Source organism: Lampris incognitus, chromosome 15, assembly GCF_029633865.1.
Source record: "Lampris incognitus isolate fLamInc1 chromosome 15, fLamInc1.hap2, whole genome shotgun sequence".
NCBI lineage: Eukaryota > Metazoa > Chordata > Actinopteri > Lampriformes > Lampridae > Lampris > Lampris incognitus.
In genome coordinates, this window is record NC_079225.1 from 18,222,210 (window position 1) to 18,248,362 (window position 26,153).

The window sequence follows — 26,153 nt, forward strand, 5'->3', positions numbered from 1 at the left end:
AGCGCCCGGGGACCAACTCCAGTTCTTCTTTCCATTGCCTTGCTCAGGGGCACAGACAGGAGTATTAACCCTGACATGCATGTCTTTTTGATGGTGGGAGGAAACCGGAGCACGTGGAGGAAACCCACGCAGACACGGGGAGAACATACAAACTCCACACAGAAAGGACCTGGGATGGCCTGGGGTTCGAACCCAGGACCTTCCTGCTGTGAGGCAACAGTGCTAACCACTGGGCCACCGTGCCACCAGGACTGATTGAAATGATACAAGAAGTGTAGAATGAAGGTAGAGAATCATTTGATAAATATTTTGCTACCTCCTGTTCATCTTTAGATCCACTTCCTTATTTTAAATTCCCATCTGGATAAGCAATAATGTAATTTCTCTTTTAAGACAGTTTGGGAAAATGCTATCAAACAACTTCTTTCTCACAAGACTGTTTTACTGCAGGATGGAGATAACAAAATGTCTGCAACAGCATGGCCTACAAAATGAACAGAAATATAATGACCAACTTCACCTTCACCACTCCAGCTTCACATGTATAGAGAATATTATATGATGACCAAGATAAGCTAGTATGAGAAAACGCATTCTCAGGTCAGCAATTTTATGTCATTGGTTAAAAAGAAAAAGAAAAAAAAAGGAGGCTATTTTTGTCATCTCCCATCCCCCTCTGTCTCTATTTTCTTCTTTTTTTTTGCCGTTTCAGCAACAGTGAATTGGGAGACAGAGGAAGAGAAATATTTTGCAGGCTGTAGCAGTGTCCTGGAGAGATCAACAGGGACAGAATACTAATTCGGTGTCTTTGGAAGAGGCAGGAACGAGCACTGAAGGCAGAGAGGCCCTACTATTTCCAAAGCCATACCTCAATGTCACTTTCTAAGGGTACATGTTTAAAAAAAAAAATTATTGCCCTGTTAACAGCACAGTGCATAATTACCAACTGTAGAAAATGAGGGAAAACTAAAGTGACTGGAAATATACTGCTCAAAAAAATAAAGGGAACACCTAAAAACACAATATAGACCTCGATGAATGAAATATTTCAGCTGAAAATCTTTATTTATTAGACAGAGGAATGTGTTTAGAGCAAAATAACCTAAGAATGATCAATGGAAATCAAAATCATTAGCCCATTAAGGTCTGGATTCAGAATCATACTCAAAATCAAAGTGGAAAATGAGAACATAGGCTGATCCAACTTCTGTGGAAATTCTTCAAGATGATTCAAAATGAGGCTCAGTAGTGTGTGTGGCCTCCACGTGCCTGTATGCACTCCCTACAACGTCTGGGCATGCTCCTGATGAGACGACGGATGGTCTCCTGAGGGATCTCCTCCCAGACCTGGATCAGGGCATCGGTCCACTCCTGGACAGTCTGTGGTGAGACATCGCGTTGGCGGATGGTACGAGACATGATGTCCCAGAGGTGCTCGATTGGATTCAGGTCTGGGGAACGTGCAGGCCAGTCCATAGCATCAATGCCCTCGACATACAGGAACTGCTGACACACTCTGGCCACATGAGGACGAGCATTGTCATGCATGAGCAGGAACCCAGGGCCCACTGCACCAGCATATGGTCTGACAATGGGTCTGAGGATCTCATCCCGGTACCTAATGGCAGTCATGGTACCTCTGGCTAGCACGTAGAGGTCTGTGCGGCCCTCCAAGGATATGCCTCCCCAGACCATCACTGACCCACCGCCAAACAGGTCATGCTGGAGGATGTTGCAGGCAGCAGAACGTTCTCCACAGCGTCTCCAGACTTTCTCACGTCTGTCACATGTGTTCAGTGTGAACCTGCTCTCATCTGTGAAGAGCACAGGGCGCCAATGGCGAATCTGCCAACCAAGATGTTCTCTGGCAAAGGTCAATCGGGCTGCACGGTGTTGGGCTGTGAGCACAGGCCCCAATTGTGGACGTCGGGCCCTCATACCATCCTCATGCATTCTGTTTCTCACTGTTTGAGCAGAAACCTGCACATTAGTGGCCTGTTGAAGGTCGTTTTGTAGGGCTCCGGCAGTGCTCCTCCTGTTCCTCCTTGCACAAAGGACCAGATAGCGGTCCTGCTGCGGGGTTGTTGTCCTCCTGCGGCCCCCTCCATGTCTCCTGGTGTACTGGCCTGTCTCCTGGTACCTCCTCCATGCTCTGGACACTGTGCTGGGAGACACATCAAATCTTCTTGCCACAGCACGCATTGATGTGCCATCCTGGATTAGCTGCACTACCTGAGCAACTTCTGTAGGTTGCAGATACCGCCACATGCCACCTCTAGTGGTGAGGGCACTAGCACAATGAAAAACTAACCAAAGATCGGCCAGAAAAGATGAGGACAGGCAAATGATCTGTGGCCACCACCTGCAAATCCATTCCTTTTATAGGGGTTGTCTTGCAAATTGTCTAATTTCCACCTGGTGGAAATTAGACAATTTACCAACAGGTGAAATTGATTCACAAATCAGTGTTGCTTCCTAACTGGACAGGTTGATATCTCAAAAGTGTGATTGACTTGGAGCTACATTGCATTGCTTATGTGTTCCCTTTATTTTTTTGAGCAGTGTATATAGAAGATGTAAAGGCTGTGGAACAGCCTGGACAGTGTATGAGAGGTGAAGGTGGTGTTGGTGCGGGAGAGGGGCACTAAAAATCGTATCATCACAAACACAACAGGCAATAAATTCTGCGATTTCTTACCCCGTGATGATGATTTCTGGGTAGCTCTGTGTGCCTTGACCCCAGTTTCCACCACTAATAGGCCACTCCTGGACACACACACACACACACACGCACACACGCACACACACACAGTGGATGATAAAAAAGTGGTGAGACAGGATTAAAGAAATGATACTATATAGACTACAATACATTTCAAAAACAGATGATGAATCCTCTGGTTTTTATGTGCGTGTGTGAGTCCGTGTCTACGAGTGTGAGTCTGGGAAAGAGGTCATGAGAATCTGTCCGTGCGTATGCTAAGTGCACGTTGCACGCGTCCATGACAGTGTGGTGTGACGTGTAAGGGTGTGTGTTTTTGTGTGGCGGTAGCAGGTTGGCTTAGACAAGGTGATACACACAAAGGTCAGGGGTATGAGTCAACAGTGATCTCCATGTGAGAAGGCTCTCCCGCAGCTCTGCCAGGCCTTTACTTAATGCAAGCAGCAGCTAGGCGGCCAGTCTGCTGGGTCAGTACATGCTGACATTTCCAACACAAAGCTGGAACAAGGTGACAGCAGAAAAGAACATAGGCGTACAAAATGGCCAAGAGAGCAGGGGGTCTTCAGAGGATGAGACATGTACAAGAGAAGAGAACGAGTGGGGGGGGGGTATAGAAGAGGTGGATCATAAGGTAATGCTACACCATACATACTCCATTTAATTTGACCACAACACATGAAATACACGAAGATCACATGCAAATTAATGTGCAGTGAAAGTGGAGCGATAGCACGCAGTGCGGCACATGTGAGTGAAATTGTGGGTCCCTACTTTGCTGCTTTGACCTTGACACTTGTTGCAAAGGCATGATGGTAAGAGGCTGTTGCTCGGCAAAAGCCAGGCGTTACTGGTCACAGTCAGTTGTAAAAAGCCAGTCAAAAGTGTGCATACTTGGGGTGTCTGGGTGGTGTGGCGGACTATTCCGTTGCCTACCAACATGGGGATCGCCGGTTCGAATCCCCGTGTAACCTCCGGCTTGGTTGGACGTCCCTACAGACACAATTGGCCGTGTCTGCGGGTGGGAAGCCAGATGTGGGTATGTGTCCTGGTCGCTGCACTAGCGCCTCCTCTGATCAGTCGGCGCGCCTGTTCAGGGGGGACAGGGAACTGGGGGGAATAGTATGATCCTCCCACACGCTACGTCCCCCTGGCGAAATTCCTCACTGTCAGGGGAAAAGAAGCAGCTGGCGACTCCACATGTATGGGAGGAGGCATGTGGTAGTCTGCAGCCCTCCCCAGATCGGCAGAGGGGGTGGAGCAGTGACCGAGGCAGCTCAGAAGAGTGGGGTAATTGGCCGGATACAATTGGGGAGAAAAAAAAAGGGGGGGGTGGTGTGCATACTTTATCATGTACTTTGTAAAACAAACCCCACCGCTTATAAGGGGTGAAATAGATGGAATGTGTTGTTGGTATCGTTGGTACACATGTGGTTACACACAAAGCGGGTGCTGTGTAGTGAAAACAACTGTGAGGAATGTGTCGTCTGACAGGACAGAGCCCTTGCTTTACCTTTTTGCTGTATCCCTGTCGTTTCTGCCGTGAGCCGACAGAGTAAAGTGCAGGTATGAGGTCCACAGGGCAGTCAGCAAAGTATTCGCAGCAGGTCACAGGAGACTCGTGTATCGTCAGGGGATAGGGGTTCTCGAATATGGGGTAACTGAGAAGAGGGGGAAGGACAGCACAATCAGAGTCAGTTATCGCCAAGTTTGTCTGGTGTTTGTTCAGTACTCAGTCAAAGTTGTTCGATTAGGACAAGTCCCTGTCGCTCTTTTTGCTTGAACATCATGGCTGAACAGGGAAATTTGAGGAAAGTGTAAAGCAATGTAGGACAGAGTAGCAACGTGGTTATTTTAGCTTAAGTTCATCAATTATCCAGACCGCTTATCCTACTCAGGGTCGCGGGATGCTGGAGCCTATCCCAGCAATTATTGGGCAGCAGGCGGGGAGACACCCTGGACAGGCCGCCAGGCCATCACAGGGCCGACACATTCACACCTAGGGACAATTTAGTACGGCTGATTCACCTGACCTACATGTCTTTGGACTGTGGGAGGAAACCGGAGCACCCGGAGGAAACCCACGCAGACACGGGAAGAACATGCAAACTACACACAGAGGACGACCCCCAAGGTTGGACTACCCCGGGGCTCGAACCCAGGACCTTTTGCTGTGAAGCGACCGCGCTAACCACTGCACCACCGTGCCACCTTTTAGCTTAAGTGTAAGCAAAAAAAACAAAAAGAAAAAAAGAAAGTCAAGGTAATGAGCTATTTAACAGCAGAATCAGACCTACCCATTTTGTGCAAGGTCGATCACCACTAAGTCCTTTTCCAGAAGGACCACTACAGCATAAGGTTCCTGAAAATCTGTACAGTGAAAAATAAATAAGTTGAGTCAGTCCTCTCAGTGTGACATCTTGTAGTCTTATAATTCTTTCAGAGAACACGCCATCAAATTGTACAAACCACACGTGGGGGATTCTTAAAACCTCGCGTGTGTTTTTATCATATCTGTGCCCTGCAGAAAAAAGTGAAGGCGAGAGAGCTAAAAGTTAATCAATGTTTAATGGTATTTTTTTTCCACCGTGGAGGAGTATCGCCCCCGTAAAATATTCATACCAGTGTGATTTGGGATGGAGATTTGGCATTTAACCTCAACATCAGGCTCAGCTATTGTGCACTTACAAAGCTGAATATTTAAAGATGCTGCAAAGGAAAAGAAGTTTGCTGATAAAATATACTGGATATTCTTGCACCCCCCCACACCCCAACCAACACCTTATACCCAACAGAATGATAAGGTTATAAACCGCAGAAGGATCTCAACAAAGCCCTGATGTTTAGTGGCTGTCTTTGAGACAACCGGTAAAAAGAAGGCTGCGCTATAATCGTTACACAGAATCAGTACCAGGATAATAAGATCCAACAGCATATCAGAGATCGACACAAAATATATGTATAAAGCATCGCATCACTGGATTCCTCCCCCCCCTTTTCCACCCCAATTGTATCTGGCCAATCACCCCACTCTTCCGAGCCATTCCGGTCGCTGCTCCACCCCCTCTGCTGATTCGGGGAGGGCTGCAGACTACCACATGCCTCCTCCGATACATGTGGAGTCACCAGCCGCCTCTTTTCACCTGACAGTGAGGAGTTTCACCAGGGGGACGTAGCACGTGGGAGTTTCACGCTATTCCCCCCAGTTCCCCCTCCCCCCCAAACAGGTGCCCCGACCAACCGGAGGGGGCGCTAGTGCAGTGATGAGGACACAAACCCACATCTGGCTTCTCACCCGCAGACACGGCCAATTGTGTCTGTAAGGACACCCGACCCAGCCAGAGGTAACACAGGGATTCGAACCGGCGAGCCCCGTGTTGGTAGGCAATGGAATAGACCGCTACGCTGCCTGGACACCCTGTATCACTGGATTTGATAGTTTGCTCTCTCGGGTTTTTGTTTTTCTTCTTCTACTGATCCAGAAAAGAGCATGTATGGTTCCACTACCTCTGCAACGCCTCACTTTACATTCATACAGTTACACACATTCACACCTGAGATTGGAGGCCTCGTCCCTACTGTTACTGACTCTTCTCTCCTGCTGAGATTTACCTTGTCTAGGAAATGCACACATCCAACATATGTGCACACATACTTTATGGTACACAGGTGTTGAGAAAATAATATCCTGTTTCTTTCACTCCTCAAGATGACCTGCAAGTGATTGGTTTTTTTTTTTGTGTGCTGTTCAGCAACTCCCATCTGCGTTTACAAGCTCCGACTTCTTTCTGTCAACCTGTCTTTCAGTCTGCCTGTATTGGAAAATAGGAATTGAAATGGGAACGATGCCATTGCTGACTTACCTGCTGTACAGTTATCTAACTAACTGGCTGACGAGACAGAAAACTAAAGGCCATCAGAAACAAATGCAGATGACTCATCGTTTGTTGCATTTGTCAAAGAACTATTTTCTGAGTAATGACATGCAGGAAAAAGAAGAAATGATATTTAATGAGTATATAATATGTAAGTAGCCCAAATTTATTTCAGTGGTAAGGCCAAAAATTTAATCAAGAGTTTTGCTCTGGGCGTCCGGGTGGCGTGGCGGTCTATTCGTTGCCTACCAACATAGGGATCTCCGGTTCGAATCCTCGTGTTACGTCTGGCTTGGTTGGGCATCCACAGACACAAGTGGCTGTGTCTGCGGGTGGAAAGCTGGATGTGTGTATGTGTCCTGGTCGCTGCAGTAGTGCCTCCTCTGGTCATTCGGGGTGCCTGTTCGGGGGGGAGGGGGAACTGGGGGGAATAGTGTGATTCTCCCACGCGCTACACCCGCCTGGTGAAACTCCTCACTGTCAGGTGAAAAGAAGTGGCTGGCGACTCTAGCTGGTGACTCCGCATGAATCAGAGGAGGCATGTGGTAGTCTGCAGCCCTCCCTGGCTCTGCAGACGGGGGGGGGGGGGGGGGGGGGCAGCGACCGGGATGGCTCAGAAGAGTGGGGTAATTGGCCAGATACAATGGGGGGGGGGGTTTGCTCTGCTAAATCTGTATGTAATTGACTAATATTTCTACTGGTGACTTGTAAACCATTTTTAGAGTAAAGAACACACCACTTGTTTGTTCCCATCTCTCAGTTGTACGGACTCTGTCTGCCTGCATGTGTGCAACTGACAAGTTAACGTCTGTAATTTTACCTTTTTGCCTGCTTACATATCTGCCTGCTTACGTGTCCATCTAGTTCACGAGTCCTCCAAGACTGTCAGCTTACATAGATCTCCCATGTACATCACAACATCTGCACTTACATCACTGTAGATGATCTCCCTCCATACATAAATGCTGCAGTTTAAGTTTGAAGGCACACAGACACAGGCACACATACATAAAACACACACACACACACACACACACACACACACAGACTAGTATTGTGTAATCCAGCATCTCTATGGATGAAGTAAAATCCATTACCAGATGAAATCAAGGGATCGTGAAATAAGGTCACCAATGACTCGCAGTCCAGCCACCAACATTGTTACATAATACATGTACTTGGTAATCCTTATCCTCCAGCTGTGTGTGTGTGTGCCAAAACCACACCTCACACTACGTGGAGGATTACATCCCATACCATTCAGCTCCACTCAACCATTGTCATAGCTGTTGACTTCCCAGTACTGCTAATATGATAATAACATGTTCAAAATTGGCTGCCTGTTGTATAGGAAGAGAGGAAATGAAAAGAAAACCTAATATTAATGTGTTCGGGTGAGTAGGATATGCCCCATGGGAAATTTTGTGTTCATTTGAGAAAAACACCACACAGGGGCAATTAAAGATGAAATTAAAAAATAAATAAAAGTATGTGTGTATGTCTGTGTGTGTGTGTGTGAGATGCATCCATATAAAGAGAACAAAATATCACATACATACAAGCATACACACACACACACACACACACACACAAGGCACACAAGGCAGCTACCATTAGGATAAGGTGTTTCACAGAGTGTGAGGAAGTCTACTATGGGGTAGTCCATCTCTAGCACAGCGGTGCTCTTTCCGTGCATCACCGTCAGACAAGGCCGCCGGCCCACCGTGTCGTAGGACAGACCGCCAGACAGGATGATAAAGGGATCCCTTAAGCACAGGCACGCACACAAAGACACACACACAAACAGAAATACAGATTTAAAGAGTCATTATGTTAGTCTAGTGTGTGTCTGGAAAGGTCTGGTTGGCACAGTCAAAGCAGACAGCTTGTGAATTTAAGTGTGTTGGGTTGGGTCACTGGACTGGTTGGGGATATCTGACTAAGGCGAGGACTAAGAACAATAGTTTTTTTTCTTTTTTTGGATTTTCCCCCCTTTTTCTCCCCAATTGTACTTGGCCAATTGCCCCAATCTTCCGAGCCATCCCAGTTGCTGCTCCATCCCCTCTGCCGATCTGGGGAAGGCTGCAGACTACCACATGCCTCCTCCGATACATGCGGAGTCGCCAGCCGCTTCTTTTCACCTGACAGTGAGGAGTTTCACCAGGGGGACGTAACATGTGGGAGGATCACGCTACCCCCCCCCCCCAAAAAGGCGCCCAGACCGACCAGAGGAGGCGCTAGTGCAGCGACCAGGACACATACCCACATCCGGCTTCCCACCCGCAGACACAGCCAATTGTGTCTGTTGGGACACCCGACCAAGCTGGGGTTAACACGGGGAGTCGAACCGGCGATCCCTATGTTGGTACATAACGGAATAGACTGCTATGCTACCCTGATGCCCTAAGAACGGTACAAGTTCAATGTTTCAAAACCCTTACTCCTCCGCAAATAGCTGTGCATTAAATGTGTTCAGGCTTTCTGCTGTTTCATGCACAACATTTGAGTGTGGTATGTCTGTTTTATTGCACATATACATACTTGACTGTGAGCATGTGTGTGTGTGTGTGAGTGTGTGTGTATGGGTGTGTGTGTGTGTGTGAGTGAGTGAGAGCCGGAGAGCCTACCCAGCTCTAGTAGTCTTGTATTCCACTTTGAGAATGGGTTTACAGGGTTCTGGCTTCTTCCCATCCTTGGGCTGTTTTCCTGAAGCAGAACAGACATATGCGTTTAGTCAGTTCACTCTTTCATGACCTCATCCCTCCACTCCTTTCCTCTATTTGGTTGCTCTTCTCTCGTCTTTGTTTTTTTTTCAGCGCTGGACGAAAGCCAGACTAAAGCAAAAGCCTAACCATTAGGTATGGAGAACGAGGGGGGGGGGTGAGCGAGAGAGAGCAAGAGGGAGACAGAGAATGAGCGAGAGAGAGAGAGAGCGAGCGAGAGGGAAAGAAAGAGAATGAGCAAGAGGGAAAGAGAGAGCGCGAGCAAGAGAGCGAGAGACAAAGGGGGGGGGTAAAGAGGGACGAACTATGATTCACTATGATTGATTGATGATTTTTTTCCATCTTTCTAAACCTCAAAGTACAATCACATAAATGAAACAGAGCACATCCATCACATAACGTGAATGAATTTATTTCACTGTAAGTGTTGAATGAACCTACAGTCCAGCAAAGGACTATTCTGACAACTGTGTCCTGAGAACACATCCCTGAAAGACCACTAACTAAGCAGGGAAGTATATAAACCTCTATAAAACCGAACTGATACATTTGTATAATTGCTCATTTAAGTAATTATGCATGCAGCAGAGGAAAGAAACAGCTAATTAAAATACTTTCCCCATTATCTTGCTCACACACAAAAAAAAAACAGCTTGAGAAATGAATCAGAAGTGGGGTTTTCTTTTCCCTTTTTCATTTCTGTGTCCCTTCCCATGTCTTCATCTGTCTCTGTCTCTCTCCAGCTCTTTACGTCTTCCCCTCCTTCATCTGCAAACACTGAAAGGCTGCTGGTGAGGGGAGGGGAGCCGGGTGCAGGGTGAGACGGACGACTCTGGATTAAAATGTATCTTCAAAAGAACAGACTCGCTTTATGCTCGGAATAAACACAACAAGACACAGCAGACACAAAGCGAACGAAACGGGGGCGGGACACGATTGAACTGCGGCTGATAATCCTTTGACAGAAACAAAGAAATGGGGACTACTGCCAGGGACACTACCCCCCCCCCCCCAGTGCTGAACCACAGACAAGAGCAGAGAGACATGCACAACAAAAGTTTTTCTGTCTGAAAAATCTTGACCTTCTTATAAAAGGAGTCAGATTTTTTTTTGACCAAACTAAGGGCTCGGAGCATGCTTTTGTGTTCGAGTGCTATAGGTACGGGGAGTCAGTCCATTCTCATCCCATAGCGTTTTAAATTGATGCTGCAGACAACATCAGCATATTACGCGAAGGGTACCTCAGGGCATCTGTATGAGACGCATTTGATTAACCACTGCCTAACCTGTGTGTCATAAATATTCATAAGTGAGGGTTCAAGTTTCACACTGGAGTCTGTGGGGTACCTGCCGCATCTTTATACCAACACAGAAGGGAATCCTGCATGTCATATATCAACACTTTTTCAACAGCATCATATATGACCCCATGGGATGAGAATGTGTTGGTGTGTGTGTCTGTCTTGTGTGTTAATGCCTGTGTCAGGGTAAGGGTCTTATCATTGTCAACCCAAGCAAGTGAACACCTCCTTTCTGGCTGGATGATTCATTCTCATTTTATGTATTTATTTTAATTTAATTTTAGATGTGGAGCGGAAAATCTGGGGAGAGTTTTATTAAATGTTTGAATTTTAAACAAATTCCATTTCCAGAATTGGTTCAGCTGAAAGTTGATGGTTTAATGGTCTCAGTGAGTGTGTGCGTTTGCACTAGTGTGTGTGTGTGTGTGTGTGTGTGTGTGTCCCTCTCGGTCTCCTTACCATGTGGGGTGATTGTCTGTATGGGCTTGCCCTGGCCTTTGATGTTCCATATGGTCAGAGTTCCATCTGAGTGACTACAGATGAACTGCTTGCCCTCGTGGTGCCAGGCAACCGAGTGGATTGCCTAGGAGACAACAGGAAGGAAGCAGAGGGATCATTGGTTCAGCAGGGTGAAACACCAGCATTAACACATCACGGTACAACGGTGTCACATTTACGCAACCATACATTTGTTTAAAAGCCCCCGGACTGTATACGATGGAGCAGATAGCGACAGTGAAATAATGTAAAACACTTTTCGTTTTGAAGGCGCTAATCACAATCCCAATTTAATCCTGAACACTTCCATTCAGCAATGTGAAGTGAATGCCAACACTTTAAAGCAAACGAGACGAACAAGTTCAAGCAGAAAGTTAGTGCACACACACACACACACACACACACACACACACACACACACACACAGGCTTTTGCCGACAGCTGCCATTTTGGAAAGTTTGCAGGAGACATCATCCACTGTGAACACTGCATAGACTGCTCGCGACTGTAACAGCCAACCAAGTCTTTTGAGAGTCTATGTGTCAGCTTTGTTTCAGCCAGTACCACTCTGCAACCCCTGCTAATTTTTACCTGTGGGACGCATGTGAAGTCTATTCTCTCTGCAGGGCCCCGCTAAGCAGAACTGGTTTTGTGGTGCGGGGTCCTGCTGGCTCTTTGTTGCATCTGTGGGATTCCTGACGTTGTCTTGGATGGTCACAGATTCACTAAATTTGCCTCTCTAAATTTTATTACATGGCACATATATGCATCAACTGTATGTATTATACATTACCTCGCTCTGTGTAATCTATGATGTTACATTAAAATTCTGTTATTTTTGTGTATTTTGTGCATCTGACACCTATTGCACGTCTGTCCGTCCTGGAAGAGGGATCCCTCCTCTGTTGCTCTTCCTGAGGTTTCTCCCATATGTTTTTTCCTGATAAGGTTTTTCTTATGAAGTTTTCCCCATTCGGGTCTAGGGTCCAAGGATAGAGGTTGTTCTATTTCGTATACTGTTCGTATACGATTGTAAAGCCCTTCAAGACTACCTTGCGATTTTGGTGTCATGGCTAATGGGTCCATGCCACCCACTTTTCTCTATATCTCCCTGTATTCCTGCTTGGCATGGGTGGGGCACTCCTTCCCTGTTCTTCCCTCTTGCTGATCCACACTTGTCTTCCATCAAGTTCATCAACCACTGCATTATATCTACCCCGGCTCTAGACCCACTCATGGCCAGAGCATTGCCTCACCTACAGTTGGTAGTGAAATGCTTCAGGACTCTGTAATTATATAGAAATCATTCCTCATCCTTTGTTTACCTGTTTTTCTCATGTTATCCTGTGCTAATCGCTGCCTCCTCTCCTGTGCCCAGGATAATCTCTCGCCTGCTTATCTGCCTGCCTGCATGCCTGCCTTCGTCAGCCACCTCCCCTCTTAGTCATCAATTGCACACATTTTCTACGTAACACGGGAAAGATGTCCGTGCCTCTGTGTTTGGCTGCTTGTTATTGCCTGTTGCTGCTCGTTTGTCCTGATTCTGTTTGTGTCTCTGTGTATGGATGATGTGCAAGCCACCATTGTCTATGATTGTTAAACACAACTGAATATTCCAGACTCTGTCGTGGACTTATACACTCGGGATCCCGGACAAAGAAGCTTTCACCGCTCTCTATTTTCCCAACTACTGGAAGGTATATGTGCTCAGCCCTGCAGCTACCACCGCAGGAAACAAGACAGGAGACAGAGTAAACATGCAGGTGCCTCAGTCAAACTGAGGAATCCTGCCCGCTCTCGCTTGGCAACTGCCCACCTTTTTCAGCCTGACAATGTTGGCCCTGGTTGATCATGTTGCTTCATTCCTCAGTGCTCCCTCGAGACCAGGTACGCCTTTCTCTGACCAATTATCCCAGAAACAGACCTGGATGCCGGACCGCTGCCCTGTGGGCTTCCTGCCAGAATAAGTGTGAAGTGGGGCGGTGTAGTCCTCCAGAATGTCCATCCTCTGGCATGGGAGTTCGGTTCTTGGCCTTCTACTTTTCTCTCTTTTATATTTCACCTCTTGGCCAAATTATACACAGTCATGGAGTAAATTTCCATTGCTATGCAGATGATACTCAGCTGTATGTGCCTATAAGGGCTGCAAGAGCAAAATACCAAATTTCCAACAACTCATAATCCCAAGGTCTTATTCAGTACCATAAATTCTGTCATCTGTCTTGCCTGTCCAGTACCAGTTTAAATGTGTCCCCTGCTAAGTATGAAGAATTTTAAAAAATGTTCATTAGCAAAGTTAAGGATATTAGAATGAACACCCCCCACTCCCGACCTGAGCCTCAGCTGTCTCACCGGTCATTTCTTCTAAATTGCACTGCTTCCAACTGATCACGCTTCCCGTCCTTACAAAGATTGTTTCCATTGTGAAACTTACAATCTGCCCCCAATGACATTGTCCCTACTGCCCTCCCAAAGGACATCTTTGATATAGCCTGTCCGATCTGTTACATTCCCTTTTGAAATGTCACGGCTTTAGACCGAAAGGCGAGTGTTGCACTATTTACTTTGTCCACTGTGGCAGTAAACTCCTCAAATTGAAGGACACCACAAAAATTCAGTTCAGAGATCTAACATCAGGCTCAAACCAGGTTATAATGTTCTTTTTAGATGCCTCTGAAGCTGCAAGTACTATTTTTTTTAATGATTTATAGTTTATTCAACTTTTTCAACACAAAAGTGTAACAGACATATACTCAAATAATCATAGAGGTCACCAAGAGTGCAGATCCCTTTGTTATACCATTCCTTCCAAAAAAATGGAGCTTCACCTATGCATAGTTTGGGGTTCATCCAAATGCCCAATTCTGAGTTCAAGTATGGATTAATGTTAAAAATCTGGTAAGTTTTCTTCCAAACCGCCTGAATGTGAGATATACGTATAATAGGGTGGGACCAGAATTTAGGTGACAGCTTGGCCGATATGCCAACAAGGGGGGAAAGAGGGAAGAATCCCATTTTCTCCAGTTCAAATGGGGGGGGGGCTTTCTGGAGGTAGCGACCACTGAGCCAAATGTCTCAAGCTAAAGGCATAGTGATGCAGAACAAGTTTAGGAAGCCCAAGTCCACCCTTGTCAACTGGTACTTGTAGCTTTTCAAGTCACATTCTGGCTCTTTTCTCGTTCCATAGAAAGTTATTGCAAATCTTATCAAATTGTTTGAAGTATTACCTAGGTTTGCATAATGGGAGTGACTGCAGGAGGTAATTCACCTTTCAGATACAGTTCATTTTTAACACATTTACCTTGCCCCTCAGAGACAGAGAAGACCACCGCTCCACATCAGCAGAGATCTTTCTGAAGAGAGGGTCAAAGTTTACCTTTATTATTTATTGTCATTTATTTATTATTATTTATTGTCATTATTTATTGTCATTTATTGTCTTTGAGAGCCAGGCTATCATTAGAGCTTTGGCTGATTAAATAAGTGCTAAACTAAAAAACACTGCCTTTTCAAGCATTTTAGATACTACACTCTTCCATATACCATAGTGCTACAGTCCTGATATGGTCATAATGCCAGAACAAGTGGATGTAAATGTCCCAGAGGAAATATAATTCATACCAACAATGATGAATCTTTTACACCCTATTATAGAAATGTATAATGTATAAGCTAAAGGGCAGGATTTTATGATACAGACAAAAAGTTAAAGATTATAAATAAGATCCAACTCCCCTGTACTGTATGTTGAACCCAGCAAGGTCTTAAGCCCAATGCTCTATGGTGAAATATCTTACTGTTGTGTGCCTCTAGTTTGCTGTAAATTGAGGAGAGAATTAAGATACATAAAATCAGTGTATGAGCACCGGGACTGGAATTCTATGATACACATTTTATGAGTTGTTTGCTATAGGCTGTTCTACGCTAAAGATTCCAAAAAGCAAAACATCAATACTTTATTTTACCCATAAATAAAGACAAAGGTGATGTGCCAGAATTAAATACATTACTATTCCAGATAGATGTCAATTCATGAAAGGCTTCTCCATTGACAGATACAGGGTCATCTGACTCCACTAACTCGATGAGCTGTTAATAATTGGGCCAAGAGTAGTCAGATTCAATCTACATTCAGTGCCTGGGAAAACTAGGTTTTGAATTATAATTGGGAATGAAATGGCATTCTCTAACTCCCTCCCAGGGACAGATGAGAGAGGGTCTAGCCAAGTCTGAATTCATCTTAATTGAAAAGCCCACAATAGAATATGAAATATATAAATCCTAAGCCTCCAACATTTCCAGGATGGTGTGAAGTGTGAAGAGCTACGGGGAACTGTTTTCCATTACACAATGAAGTCCCTGCTTTATCTAGATACCTGAAGAAGCTGAGGAGTGGGGAAAGATGTAACACTGAGAAGAGAAATTTCATGCTTGTCAAAACATTATCCTTTACTGCTGAAGCATGTACACGCAGGGTGATATTTAGTTACCACCAAACTCAATAAGTCCTTTGGAAACTTTAGCAAAAATTAGTTATAATTGTATTTGACTTTGTCTATGTCTATATGTGCTGTAAAGCAATCCCTATATTTCAAAGGAAGTTTTGTGCCCGGTAGCAGACAAATACATAGCGAAAACAAGGCTTCTGGGGAACTGATCTGAACTGAATCCAGTTGTGTCATTCTCCCACAGCCATCACACTATGTGACCAAAATGAATTTAATGACATGTTAAATCAAAAGAGCTACCTTGTGCAACATTAAAATTTGTTTCACTTACAGTACCGACTCCAGAAAACCAAACAATTTGCACGAAACCAGGCTTTTTCTGTGTTACTTCTCTCTTAGGGATGGGAAAATGAATGACTGTGTGCTAGCTAAGGCCACATTATGGCAATCAACGTTTGATCTAATATTCTAAAAATGAAATGTTTGTGAAGGACCCAATTCATCACACTCTGTTTTCCAAATGCTTTGTTGCATTTTTACAGTCGCCAAGAAGCATACTTTCATTTCCTTGTAGGTGGCACAAGATTTAGACATTGATGCAAAGTTTGCATCCTGGATAAAGTTAGCCACAAAGAGTATTTCATTTGGATCAAGTCCATATCTTTTCATAAGGTCCACATTGTCCACTAATCCCAACTCCTGCTGTGGAATGTGGGCTCATGTCATTGTGTCCAACCTATCCACTGTGAACTCCTAATGAGTTAGGACACCTCTAAAGCTCTGCCTAAAGTGATGGACTCGTGTGGGTGATATGGTCTGAAACCGTTTTGTAAAAGTAGGAGTAAAACTGCATCAGTGAGAATTCTTGGTCAGTTAAGACCAATTTCTTACTCTCAGATGCTTGATTACTCTGGGCCCATATCTTATATTGATGCCAAACAGAGAAGAGCCATTTTTCTCCAAATCAGTTTGAGGAATTGGCAATAAAAATCTGTTTGGCAAGTAAATTAAGATGTATGAGAATATGTAAGGACCAGTTAATCTTATATCCAGAGAAACCTCAAAATCATTACATGTTGGGAGAATTTCGGGCATATAAGCTGCAGTACCTGATACATACAATAAAATGTCATCGGCATATGTATGTATATGATGATTTGTTCCTTTAATAAAAATTGGGGTAATGAAGGGGTATTGCCTAATAACCCATGGTAGTGGCTCAAGGGAAATACTGAAGAGATGGAAGTCTTTCCATGACAAATCCAATAATTGTGAGAGGTGGATGATGGACAACTCATCCAGGAATGATTGGAGAAACTGTCAACAATTTCAATCCTTTTTTTTAAATTATTAATTTCATGATAAACAAACCGTCATCTAATTTTCATCTAACTGTCGCTAAATTGTAGAACATTGAGTCTTTGAGAGTGCTACAATTTTGTCAACCATCAATTCAAGTTACATACTACAATTTAACTGGGACTGTAACTGATTTTATGTCATGCTAACAAACATTTTGTAAGAGTAAGTCACTCTTTTCCAGTATCTCAGTTTGGCACAAAAGTATTAAACCCTCATTTAAATAATACAAATTTACAACAATGCATCCCCAAGTAAATAAAATAAGGGTAGATGGAATGTCAAAAGGAACACATGATGAAAGAGACCGAGAGAACAAAGAGAACAATGACAAAGAGCAGTTCAAGTTCTATGTTCCCATTTGTTTTAATTTCACATTTAGCGAAGGACAACCAACTAAAGATATCAAAATTAGTGCACAAGCTTAAAGAAATAAAAAATGGTAGCAATAGTCACTACAGATTCAGAAAAAGACAATATACAAATGAGGATGAAAGGGATGAGCTTTGATTATATAATTTGCTGTGGAGGGCAAAAGCTTAAAGTAGGGCTGAATGATTAATCAATTTCAAACCAAAATCGCAATGTAACAGAACACAATTTCCAAATCGCAAAGGCTGCTAAGTGTTTTTTTTTAAATGTTACATAATCTAACCAATCAGCCATCAGGCTATCAGGGGTGTTCACGTACACACATGCTACCCGACGCTCATGAGACATGCGAGTGAGAGCAGTAAAAGAAGAAAACAACTTGCCACGCTACACTCTGATTCCAGCAGTAATGTTAGTATCTTGTGAACATGGCCTCGGCAGAACTCAACACTGAAGAGGTGACTTTAGTTAAAGAGGAGCAGTACGTCGGTTGCCTGGACCTATTTTGGATTTAGGAAAGATGCCGCACAGAGTCAGGTATTATGCAGAACGTGTCTTGCTACCATAGCTACAACACAGGGCAACACTACAAACCTGTTCTAGCATTTAAGAAAACATCACAAGGCCATGTATGAAAATTGCATGACTAAAAACCCGACCATCAGTGTGTCAAGTAGGCCGAATACCACTTGGCAGGGATCACTGACCAAAATGTTTGAGAGTATACCTCCACATGAACGAGATTCAAAACGTCACCGCGAAATTACTCAGGCAATAGCAGAGTTCATAGGGAAAGATATGATGCCCCTCAACACGGTGACCAAGGCTGATAACGGCTTTGGTAAAGACACTGGATAAATGGTACAGCATGCCATCCCACACATATTTTAGCCAGGTTTCCATACCAGAGCTATATAAAACATGCAGGCAGAGAGTTGCAGCGGAGCTAAAAACAGCAGAGTTTTTTTGCTACTACCACGGACATGTGGTCAAGCCGTACAGCGGAACCCTATCAGAGTCTGACCGTGCATTTCATCAATGAAGAATTCAACCTCAGAGCTCACCGTCTTTCCACACTGGGGAGAACATTGCAGCTGGCCTAAGAGAAGGGCTAGCCAGCTGGGACCTCGATGAAGAAAAACATGTCTGCCTAATGTCGGACAATGCATTGAACATGGTGAAGGCAGCACAGCTTAACCAGTGGACCAGGCTCCAGTGTTTAAGCCACTGATTATATCTTGCCATTGGTAAGTTATTTTCAGTATTTGTGTGTGTGTGTGTGTGCGCGTGTGTGTGTGTGTGTGAGAGAGAGATGGAGAGAGTAAGAAGAAAACATGAAAGATTAAGAATAGAATGGCTGATTGAAAGATTAAGTTTGTTTTCTAATGTAGCCGTGTGTGTGTTTGTGTGTGTGAGCGTGTGCTTGTGATAGCCTAGTAACACACAACTTAAATTGTATGAAGTACACTAATTTAATGTTTTTTTCATTTCTTTCAGAAAAATGCAATGAAATATGACAGAGTGTCAAGAGCAACAGGGTTGTGAAAGAGGACACCTCTCCCACAGTTGGAAGAACAAGGCAGAAATGACTGAGGCACAGAGGGAGCTCAATCTTCCTGAGCACACCCTCATAACCGAGTTCCCAACAAGATGGGGATACAAAGAAATAATGATTGCAAGAGTGCTGGGACAGACCAAGGCCATATCCCAGGTATTGTCAGATGATCGAAATGCGTGCCCCCTCATCCTAACCTGATAGGATATTGACGTGTTAGCCCATTCACAAGGTGCTACATCCTCTCCAGAAATTTACTGATGCTCCTTCTGAAGAGGAGTACATCATGTTGTGTCATGTTGTACATGTTGTGGCGGCTGAGTTGAATAGTTACCCGATGGCCCCTGCCACTGATAGAGAAGAAGATCCCTTGGCCTGGTGGAAGCTGTACAAGATCAACTTTCCACGATGAGCAAGTTGGCCCGCAAGTATCTTTGTGTACCAGCCACAAGATCCCCCTCAGAATGTCTGTTTAGCACTAGAGGGAATATATTAACTTTTACTCGTTCACCCTTAACACTAGCAAAAGTCGATATGCTGGTTTTCCAGGCAAAAAACCTGCGACTTACTGAGAACCATACAGTAGGATGACATATTGGCTGGCAGAGCCATATTCCTCATGAACGTTAGTCTGTGTGGTTTGTTACTGACTGGAGAGCAGTAAGATTATAGATTTTATTAAAAAGTGCAATCCACATGTTAATAGATTACATGTTTATTACAACGACTGAGTAATCTAAATATTTTTAGAGTGGTAGAGCCACAGATTTATTATTTTCTATATTTATGCACTTTAGTTTGTGTGATTTGTTACGGTTACTGACTGGAGATCAATAAGATTCGTATTTATTTTCATATTAATGTTCACACCAGGCCTTCCACCAGGCCTTTTTGTTCTGCAGTGCTTTGTTATTCCTCGTTCAGATCTTATTAAAAAGTTATGTCATGATAATCATATTACATATTTACAAGGCACCTCCAAGTCTGAGGCCATGGTTCTCTACCGGAAAATGGTGGATTGCTCCCTCCGGGTTGGAGATGACTTGTTGCCTCAAGTGAAGGAGTTAAAGTATCTTGGGGTCTTGTTCACAAGTGAGGGTAGGATGGAGCAGGAGATTGACAGGCGGATTGGTGAGGCATCAGCAGTAATGCAGACATTGTACCGGACCGCTGTGGTGAAGAGGGAGCTGAACCGGAAGGCAAAGCTCTCAATTGACCAGTCAATCTTCATTCCAACCCATGACCTTTAGGTAGTGACCAAAAGGGTGAGATCGCGGATACAAGAGGCTGAAATGAGTTTCCTCCGTAGGGTGTCTGGGCTCAGCCTTAGAGATAGGGTGAGGAGCTCGGACATCCGCTGCTGCTGCTCCTTCGCATCGAAAGGAGCCAGTTGAGGTGGTTCGGGCATCCAAATAGGATGCCTTCTGGGCGCCTTCCTCTGGAGGTTTACCAGGCACGTCCAACTGGGAGGAGACTCCGTGGTAGACCCAGAACTCGCTCGAGGGACTAACATGTCCAATCTGGCCTGGGAACGCCTTGGGATCCCCCAGGAGGAGCTAGAGGGCGTTGCTGGGGAAAGGGACGTCTGGAGTGCCCTACTTAGTTTGCTGCCACGGCGATCCGACCCCGGAGAAGCGGCTGAAGACGAATGAATGAATGTTTACAAGGCTTGATGTTAAATCAGTAAATATTCTGTGATTGAAGGTTTTTCTTTTTACAACTCGGTAGTTAAATAAATAAATAAATAAAACATTGCATACTAAATCGCAATCGCAATATTGGTCTAAAAAAAACCCCATCCCAATTAGATTATTTTCCCAAATTGTTCAGCCCTAGTTTAAAGCTAAGAACCAAACAAAGAGGTGGATTCAAAGACAAACTAAGAGTTATGAAGTCAGAGAGCGAAAGACAAGAGGAAAGGCGGAGCGCTTATGGACTGTACAGTCTGACGCAGGAGTTCTACTTAATTAATCATTAGTGCTGCCCTTTCTGCCCTCTCCCCCTTACGTGGACCTGGACAGCCAAGTTGCTCCTGCAAGTCTGGCAGGAGGTGATTTAACTACCAACAACCAATCAATGGAAACGTATCATTACCGAAGTACTTTGGTAAAGGGCACACCAGTTTATTGATGCTCTTTTTATAGCTCATAATTAAACTGGGTATGTGCTCCTGCAAACCCATACATATGCATGAATGCCCAATACACACATATACATGTGCATGCATGTGCACGCACACACACATCACAATGAATATGTTCATATTCTCTCTCTTTCTGCCTCACACACACACACAAACAGGCAAAAAGGGTATGCTAAAGGTCTTCAAACACATCATATTTGAACAGTGAATAGGTTGAAGAGACCTTATTTCACCCATTTCGAGGCAACTTGACGGTGACAAGCAGTCATAGAAATCTATCAGTGCATTGTTCGTTATGAAAGTCCCAACAGGGAACGACGTGGTGTGCTTAATTGGAAAACAGCCGTGGTAATTGAAACACATGGTACTCGTCACGTCCAACAATACCAATTAAAAAAAGAATAATTTCATGATTTATTACATTAGGCTGTTTTCACACATTGCTCTTTGGGATTTGGGAGATGTGACAATTCAGTCAAGACACTTATTAGGCACACACACATGCGGGGGGGATATGTGCGCATACACAAACCAATGTAAGCACACACACACACACACACACACACACACACACACACACACACACACTAGACCTAATTAGAGTAGTTTCTGTTCTACCAGTACTGTCACATTTGGACACAGGCAACACAGCCCTGAAGTGTCACATACATACATATGCTCTTAGGCTCTCACACGAGTAGAAAACCACACAAACTCAAATTAAAAGCAAGCAGCTAAAACCTAAAATGCCAACACTGATTTACACAGACAGGCACGTGGGAAGACGTTTTAAGTAGGGGGGCTGCCAACTAAAATAAAAAGTATTGTGGTGGGCTGGTGTGGAAGAATGAGTCGAGAGGCAGAAATCTCTTTTTAATCGAGACTCCCATGCCCCCATACACCGCACGACTCCGGGAGTGCCCTCTTATTCACACTGGCCAGAACGGACCAGAACTGACAACGTAACCAGCCCCCCAACCCCATGACCCAAGTGGTGACAGAGTCCTACAGTGAGTCAGTCAGTAAACGGTCTCTTACTTGGTCTAAGTCGAACCCCCAAAACAGCAACACAACAATAACCACAACATGAACACCATATCATTAAAACACAATTTTAAATCTAACATTAACAGTCCCATCAGCCATTGCACTCCCCTAGCGCAGAACCGCCAACAGTCAGAGCGACCGCTCCCCCTCCCCCCAGTCCCTACAGTATGACGTCATTGTTTTGTTTGTAAGGTGCGTGTGTAGCAGATTTGGAATGGAGTGTTTACTCACTTTATTATTAAAAATGTACATTTCACACAGCCCTAGCCCACTGCTTAAAATAAAGGAATGTTTTATTTTTTCAGCATTTGTACATTAGGAAAAGTTAGGTATACTGATGGGTCTAAGATGTTACACAGCCACATGCCACTACTGGAGTGGGGGGGGGGCTGCACCTACCACTAGGGGAAGCTGCAGCCCCCCAACCCCCGTGCTACTGTAAACAGAGCAAATTACAATCCCTTCTGATAACAGACCGATTCTGGCTGGAACTTTTTTTTTTTTTAATATATATACAAAAGACATTAAAAAAAGTTGAAATATACAGGAGGTATATATAAATATATATATAAATCTGTTGAATTAGAAAGACAAGAAGTTTTAGCTTGACAACAAATGGATCTGCTTGTATGTGATGACTGCACCTAGACTGCATTACATCTATAAAAATACTGATCAGGAAGAGCCCTACAATCTGTAATGGAAAATGCCATCGGGTAGCAGGTAGGGTGGAGGCGGGTGAGGAGCAGGCTAGCAGGTGTAACAGTGGTAGCAGGAGCAGAGATACACTTACTCTGCCCTTTAGCAGAGGGGACTGTGAGTGATGTATGGTTAACACAACCAAGTTTCCCAAAAACCAACAGGTGTCTGCCTGCACAAGCATCTTAGTACAAATGATCATAAGAGGAAATGTACAACGTAGTCATAAGTGCTCCCCATAACCATCATCACTACATTGTAAAAGGGAGGTCACAGTACCATTTAATGCGACCACAATAATTTTGTTTTCCCGCAACGAATATGGATGTTGCTGGATGAGATATCATGCTCGGCAGGGGGCCAAATGCTAACCAGCTAGCTTCATAACTTCTAGCGCTTAACATATCCACAAAACAGTTTTCATAAATGATGTTGTTGCTGGCATTAATAAGTCATCAGAATTATGTTTGGGTTTTAGGAAAATAAAAGCAATAATCTTAACCTATAATTTTGGCTGTTTAATGTAGCTTTATTTATTTATTTATTTTAATTTGAGATACTTTATTGAGCCCCGTGGGGAAATTACAATCTGCATTTAATCCATCCTAGCTGTGTAGCTAGGAGCAGTGGGCAGCCGCCGTGCAGCACCCGGGGACCAACTCCAGTTCATCTTGCCATGCCTCGGTCAAGGGCACAGACCTTAACATTACAATAGTATTAACCTTAACATGCATGTCTTTTTGATGGTGGGGGGAACTAGAGCACCCGGAGAAAACCCATCGTAGACACAAGGAGAACATGCAAATTCCACACAGAAGACGACCTGGGATGACCCCCAAGATTGGACAACCCTGGGGCTCAAACCCAGGACCTTCTTACTGTGAGGCGACAGTGCTAACCACTGGTCCACCATGCCGCCAACTTTAATTCTGGAATATACCGGAATGAGAAGAATCAGTATCTCTTTATATGCCAAGTACGTTTATTCACATACCTAGAACTTGTCCTTATACATTTAACCCATCGTAACTATTAGGAGCAGTAGGCGGCTTATTCTCCGGCACCTGGAGACCAACCTAGGATCTACAGTCTGTGTCTTGGTGAAGGCCAATGACAGTAGAAGGTCACTGATGTGCAGGTCTTTAGTGTGGGAGGAAACCCCACATGAACACAGGGAGAACAGGCAAACTCCACACAGAAAGGCCCAGTTATCCTGAGCAGGGTTTGAATGCAGGACCCTTTTGCTGTGAGGCAACAGTGCTAACTACTGAGCCATCTGGTGCCATACACTGTGTAATGGGGGGATTTTGAGTGTGTGCATGCGTGTGTGCATGCATGTTTGAACATACAACCTTGTTTGACTTCTTCACACATAAGATTCTCACCCAAATAGATTGCTGGTTATCGCAGATGTTATTTTTTCGGTCCTTCTGGTGAGAGAGAGTGAGAGAGTGAGTGAGTGTGTGTATTGTGTATTTGTGTGTGAGTGAGCAAAGTGAGAGAGAGTAAGAGAGAGATGGAGAGAGAGAGAGAGTAGGTGTGCTGCCCATTACACCTGTCCTTATTGATCAAATGAGGGATGAACAATTCATTGTGGTGGAAAACACATCCAGGAAAGACAGACATACACAGGAGAAATATAACCAACAAACACTGCCCCTCACCCTGCAACTGAGAGGCTGAGTTTTGGGGAAGTCATCATCTGAGAGCAAGAGAGAGAGATAGAAAGAGACGGGAGGGAGTGTAAAAGATGGGGGAGACAGAGAGAAACGAGGATGTAGAGCGAAAGAGCGAGCAAAAGAGGAAGAAATGTAGAGAAAGAGACAAAAGCAGAATGAAAGGAAGAAAAGATAACATCTAAAATAGAGATGAAGTACAAGAACAGCAGGAGGAATAGTAGAAAAGGAGACAGAGGCGGAGAAACAATTAACAAAACCTAAAAGGGTGGATGTACAAAACAGCACTGTTGAATAAAGTGGAAAGAATAATTGCTTAAGAGAGAGAGAAAGACAGAGATGGACTAGGAGACAGAGATGGACTGGGAAGAGAGAAGGGACGGAGAAATCCAAATATGGCCGCAATAGCGTCCATTCATCATTTCCAGACTCAGACCAAGGTGTTGAGTCAGGGCGTAGTGCAGCCGGGCCGGGCTGAGTGATGCTCTCTGGCTGGCACTCAGTGGAAACCCATACTGCTGAGCCACAACAAGACCAGACATTCATTTAAAGACCCGCTGGGTGAGAGAATGCTCTCTTAGCTCCTTTGGGGGTTGTTCGGTTTCTTCCCCACTATTTGTTTGAACAAAGTTTTGACTCAAAACTTCGACTGAAGGCCATGTTAGACCCTATCTTTGCACTGCAAACAGCACTGGAACTTCTGGCACCGTTTTTGGCACTACATTACATTACATTACAGTCATTCAGCCGACACTTTTATCCAAAGCAACTTACAATAAGTGTATTTAATGTAGGAAATCAGGAGAACTACTAGTCATCAGAGGTCATAAGTGCATCTAAACAAGCATCTAAGAGCAAACCAGTGCTAAAGCAAAAGTGCAAGAAAGAGATTTTTTTTTTAAATGTGTGAATATAATAAGTGCTAAGAACAAGTAACAGGGTAGTAGTTCTTAAAGAGGTGAGTTTTCAACCTGCGCCAAAAGATGGGCAGCAACTCCACTGTCCTGACATCAGTGGGGAGTTCATTCCACCACTGTGGGGCCAGGACAGAAAAGAGCCGTGACCGGGTCGATCGGCAGCAGGGGCCTCTGAGCAACGGGGCAACCAGGCGTCCCGAGGCAGCAGAGCGAAGTGGTCGGGCGGGGGTGTAGGGCTTGACCATGGCCTGGAGATAGGAAGGAGCTGTTCCTTTCACTGCCCTGTAGGCTAGCACCAGAGTCTTAAACTGGATGCGAGCAGCTACTGGGAGCCAGTGTAGGGACATGAGAAGGGGAGTTGTGTGGGAGAACTTAGGGCGGTTGAACACCAGACGAGCTGCAGCTTTCTGAACAAGCTCCAGAGGTCTGATGGCCGACGCCGGGGCACCAGCAAGGAGAGAGTTGCCGTAGTCCAGCCGGGAGATGACCAGAGCCTGGATGATCACCTGTGCCGTCTCGTCGGTAAGGAATGGGCGAATCCTCCTGATGTTATAGAGGAGAAATCTGCAGGAGCGAGCAACCGATGCAACGTTTTCAGCAAACGACAGTTGGTCATCCAGGATCACACCCAGATTCCTCACAGTCTGAGTTGGCATCACCACGGTGTTGTCAATGGTGATGGCCAGGTCTCAGTGCGGGCAACCTTTCCCTGGGAGGAACATCAGCTCTGTCTTGTCCAGATTGAGCTTCAGGTGGTGTGTCGCCATCCACTCTGAGATGTCAGTCAAGCACGCAGCAATGTGTGTCTCTACTTGTGTGTC

General features: G+C 44.7%; 1 protein-coding gene across 4 annotated transcripts in view; it reads right to left on the minus strand.

Moving 5' to 3' along the window:
* Positions 1-26,153, minus strand: part of stxbp5a (syntaxin binding protein 5a (tomosyn)) — a 134,661-nt gene that overhangs the window by 17,013 nt on the left and 91,495 nt on the right. For all 4 annotated transcript variants that reach the window (XM_056294696.1, XM_056294694.1, XM_056294695.1 and 1 more), the window contains exons 8-13: positions 11,078-11,201; positions 9,222-9,300; positions 8,206-8,360; positions 5,017-5,089; positions 4,233-4,380; positions 2,699-2,766 (exon numbers count right to left, since the gene is read on the minus strand). In XM_056294696.1, the coding sequence (XP_056150671.1) occupies positions 2,699-2,766; positions 4,233-4,380; positions 5,017-5,089; positions 8,206-8,360; positions 9,222-9,300; positions 11,078-11,201 (647 nt within the window). The remainder of the gene's footprint in view (positions 1-2,698; positions 2,767-4,232; positions 4,381-5,016; positions 5,090-8,205; positions 8,361-9,221; positions 9,301-11,077; positions 11,202-26,153) is intronic.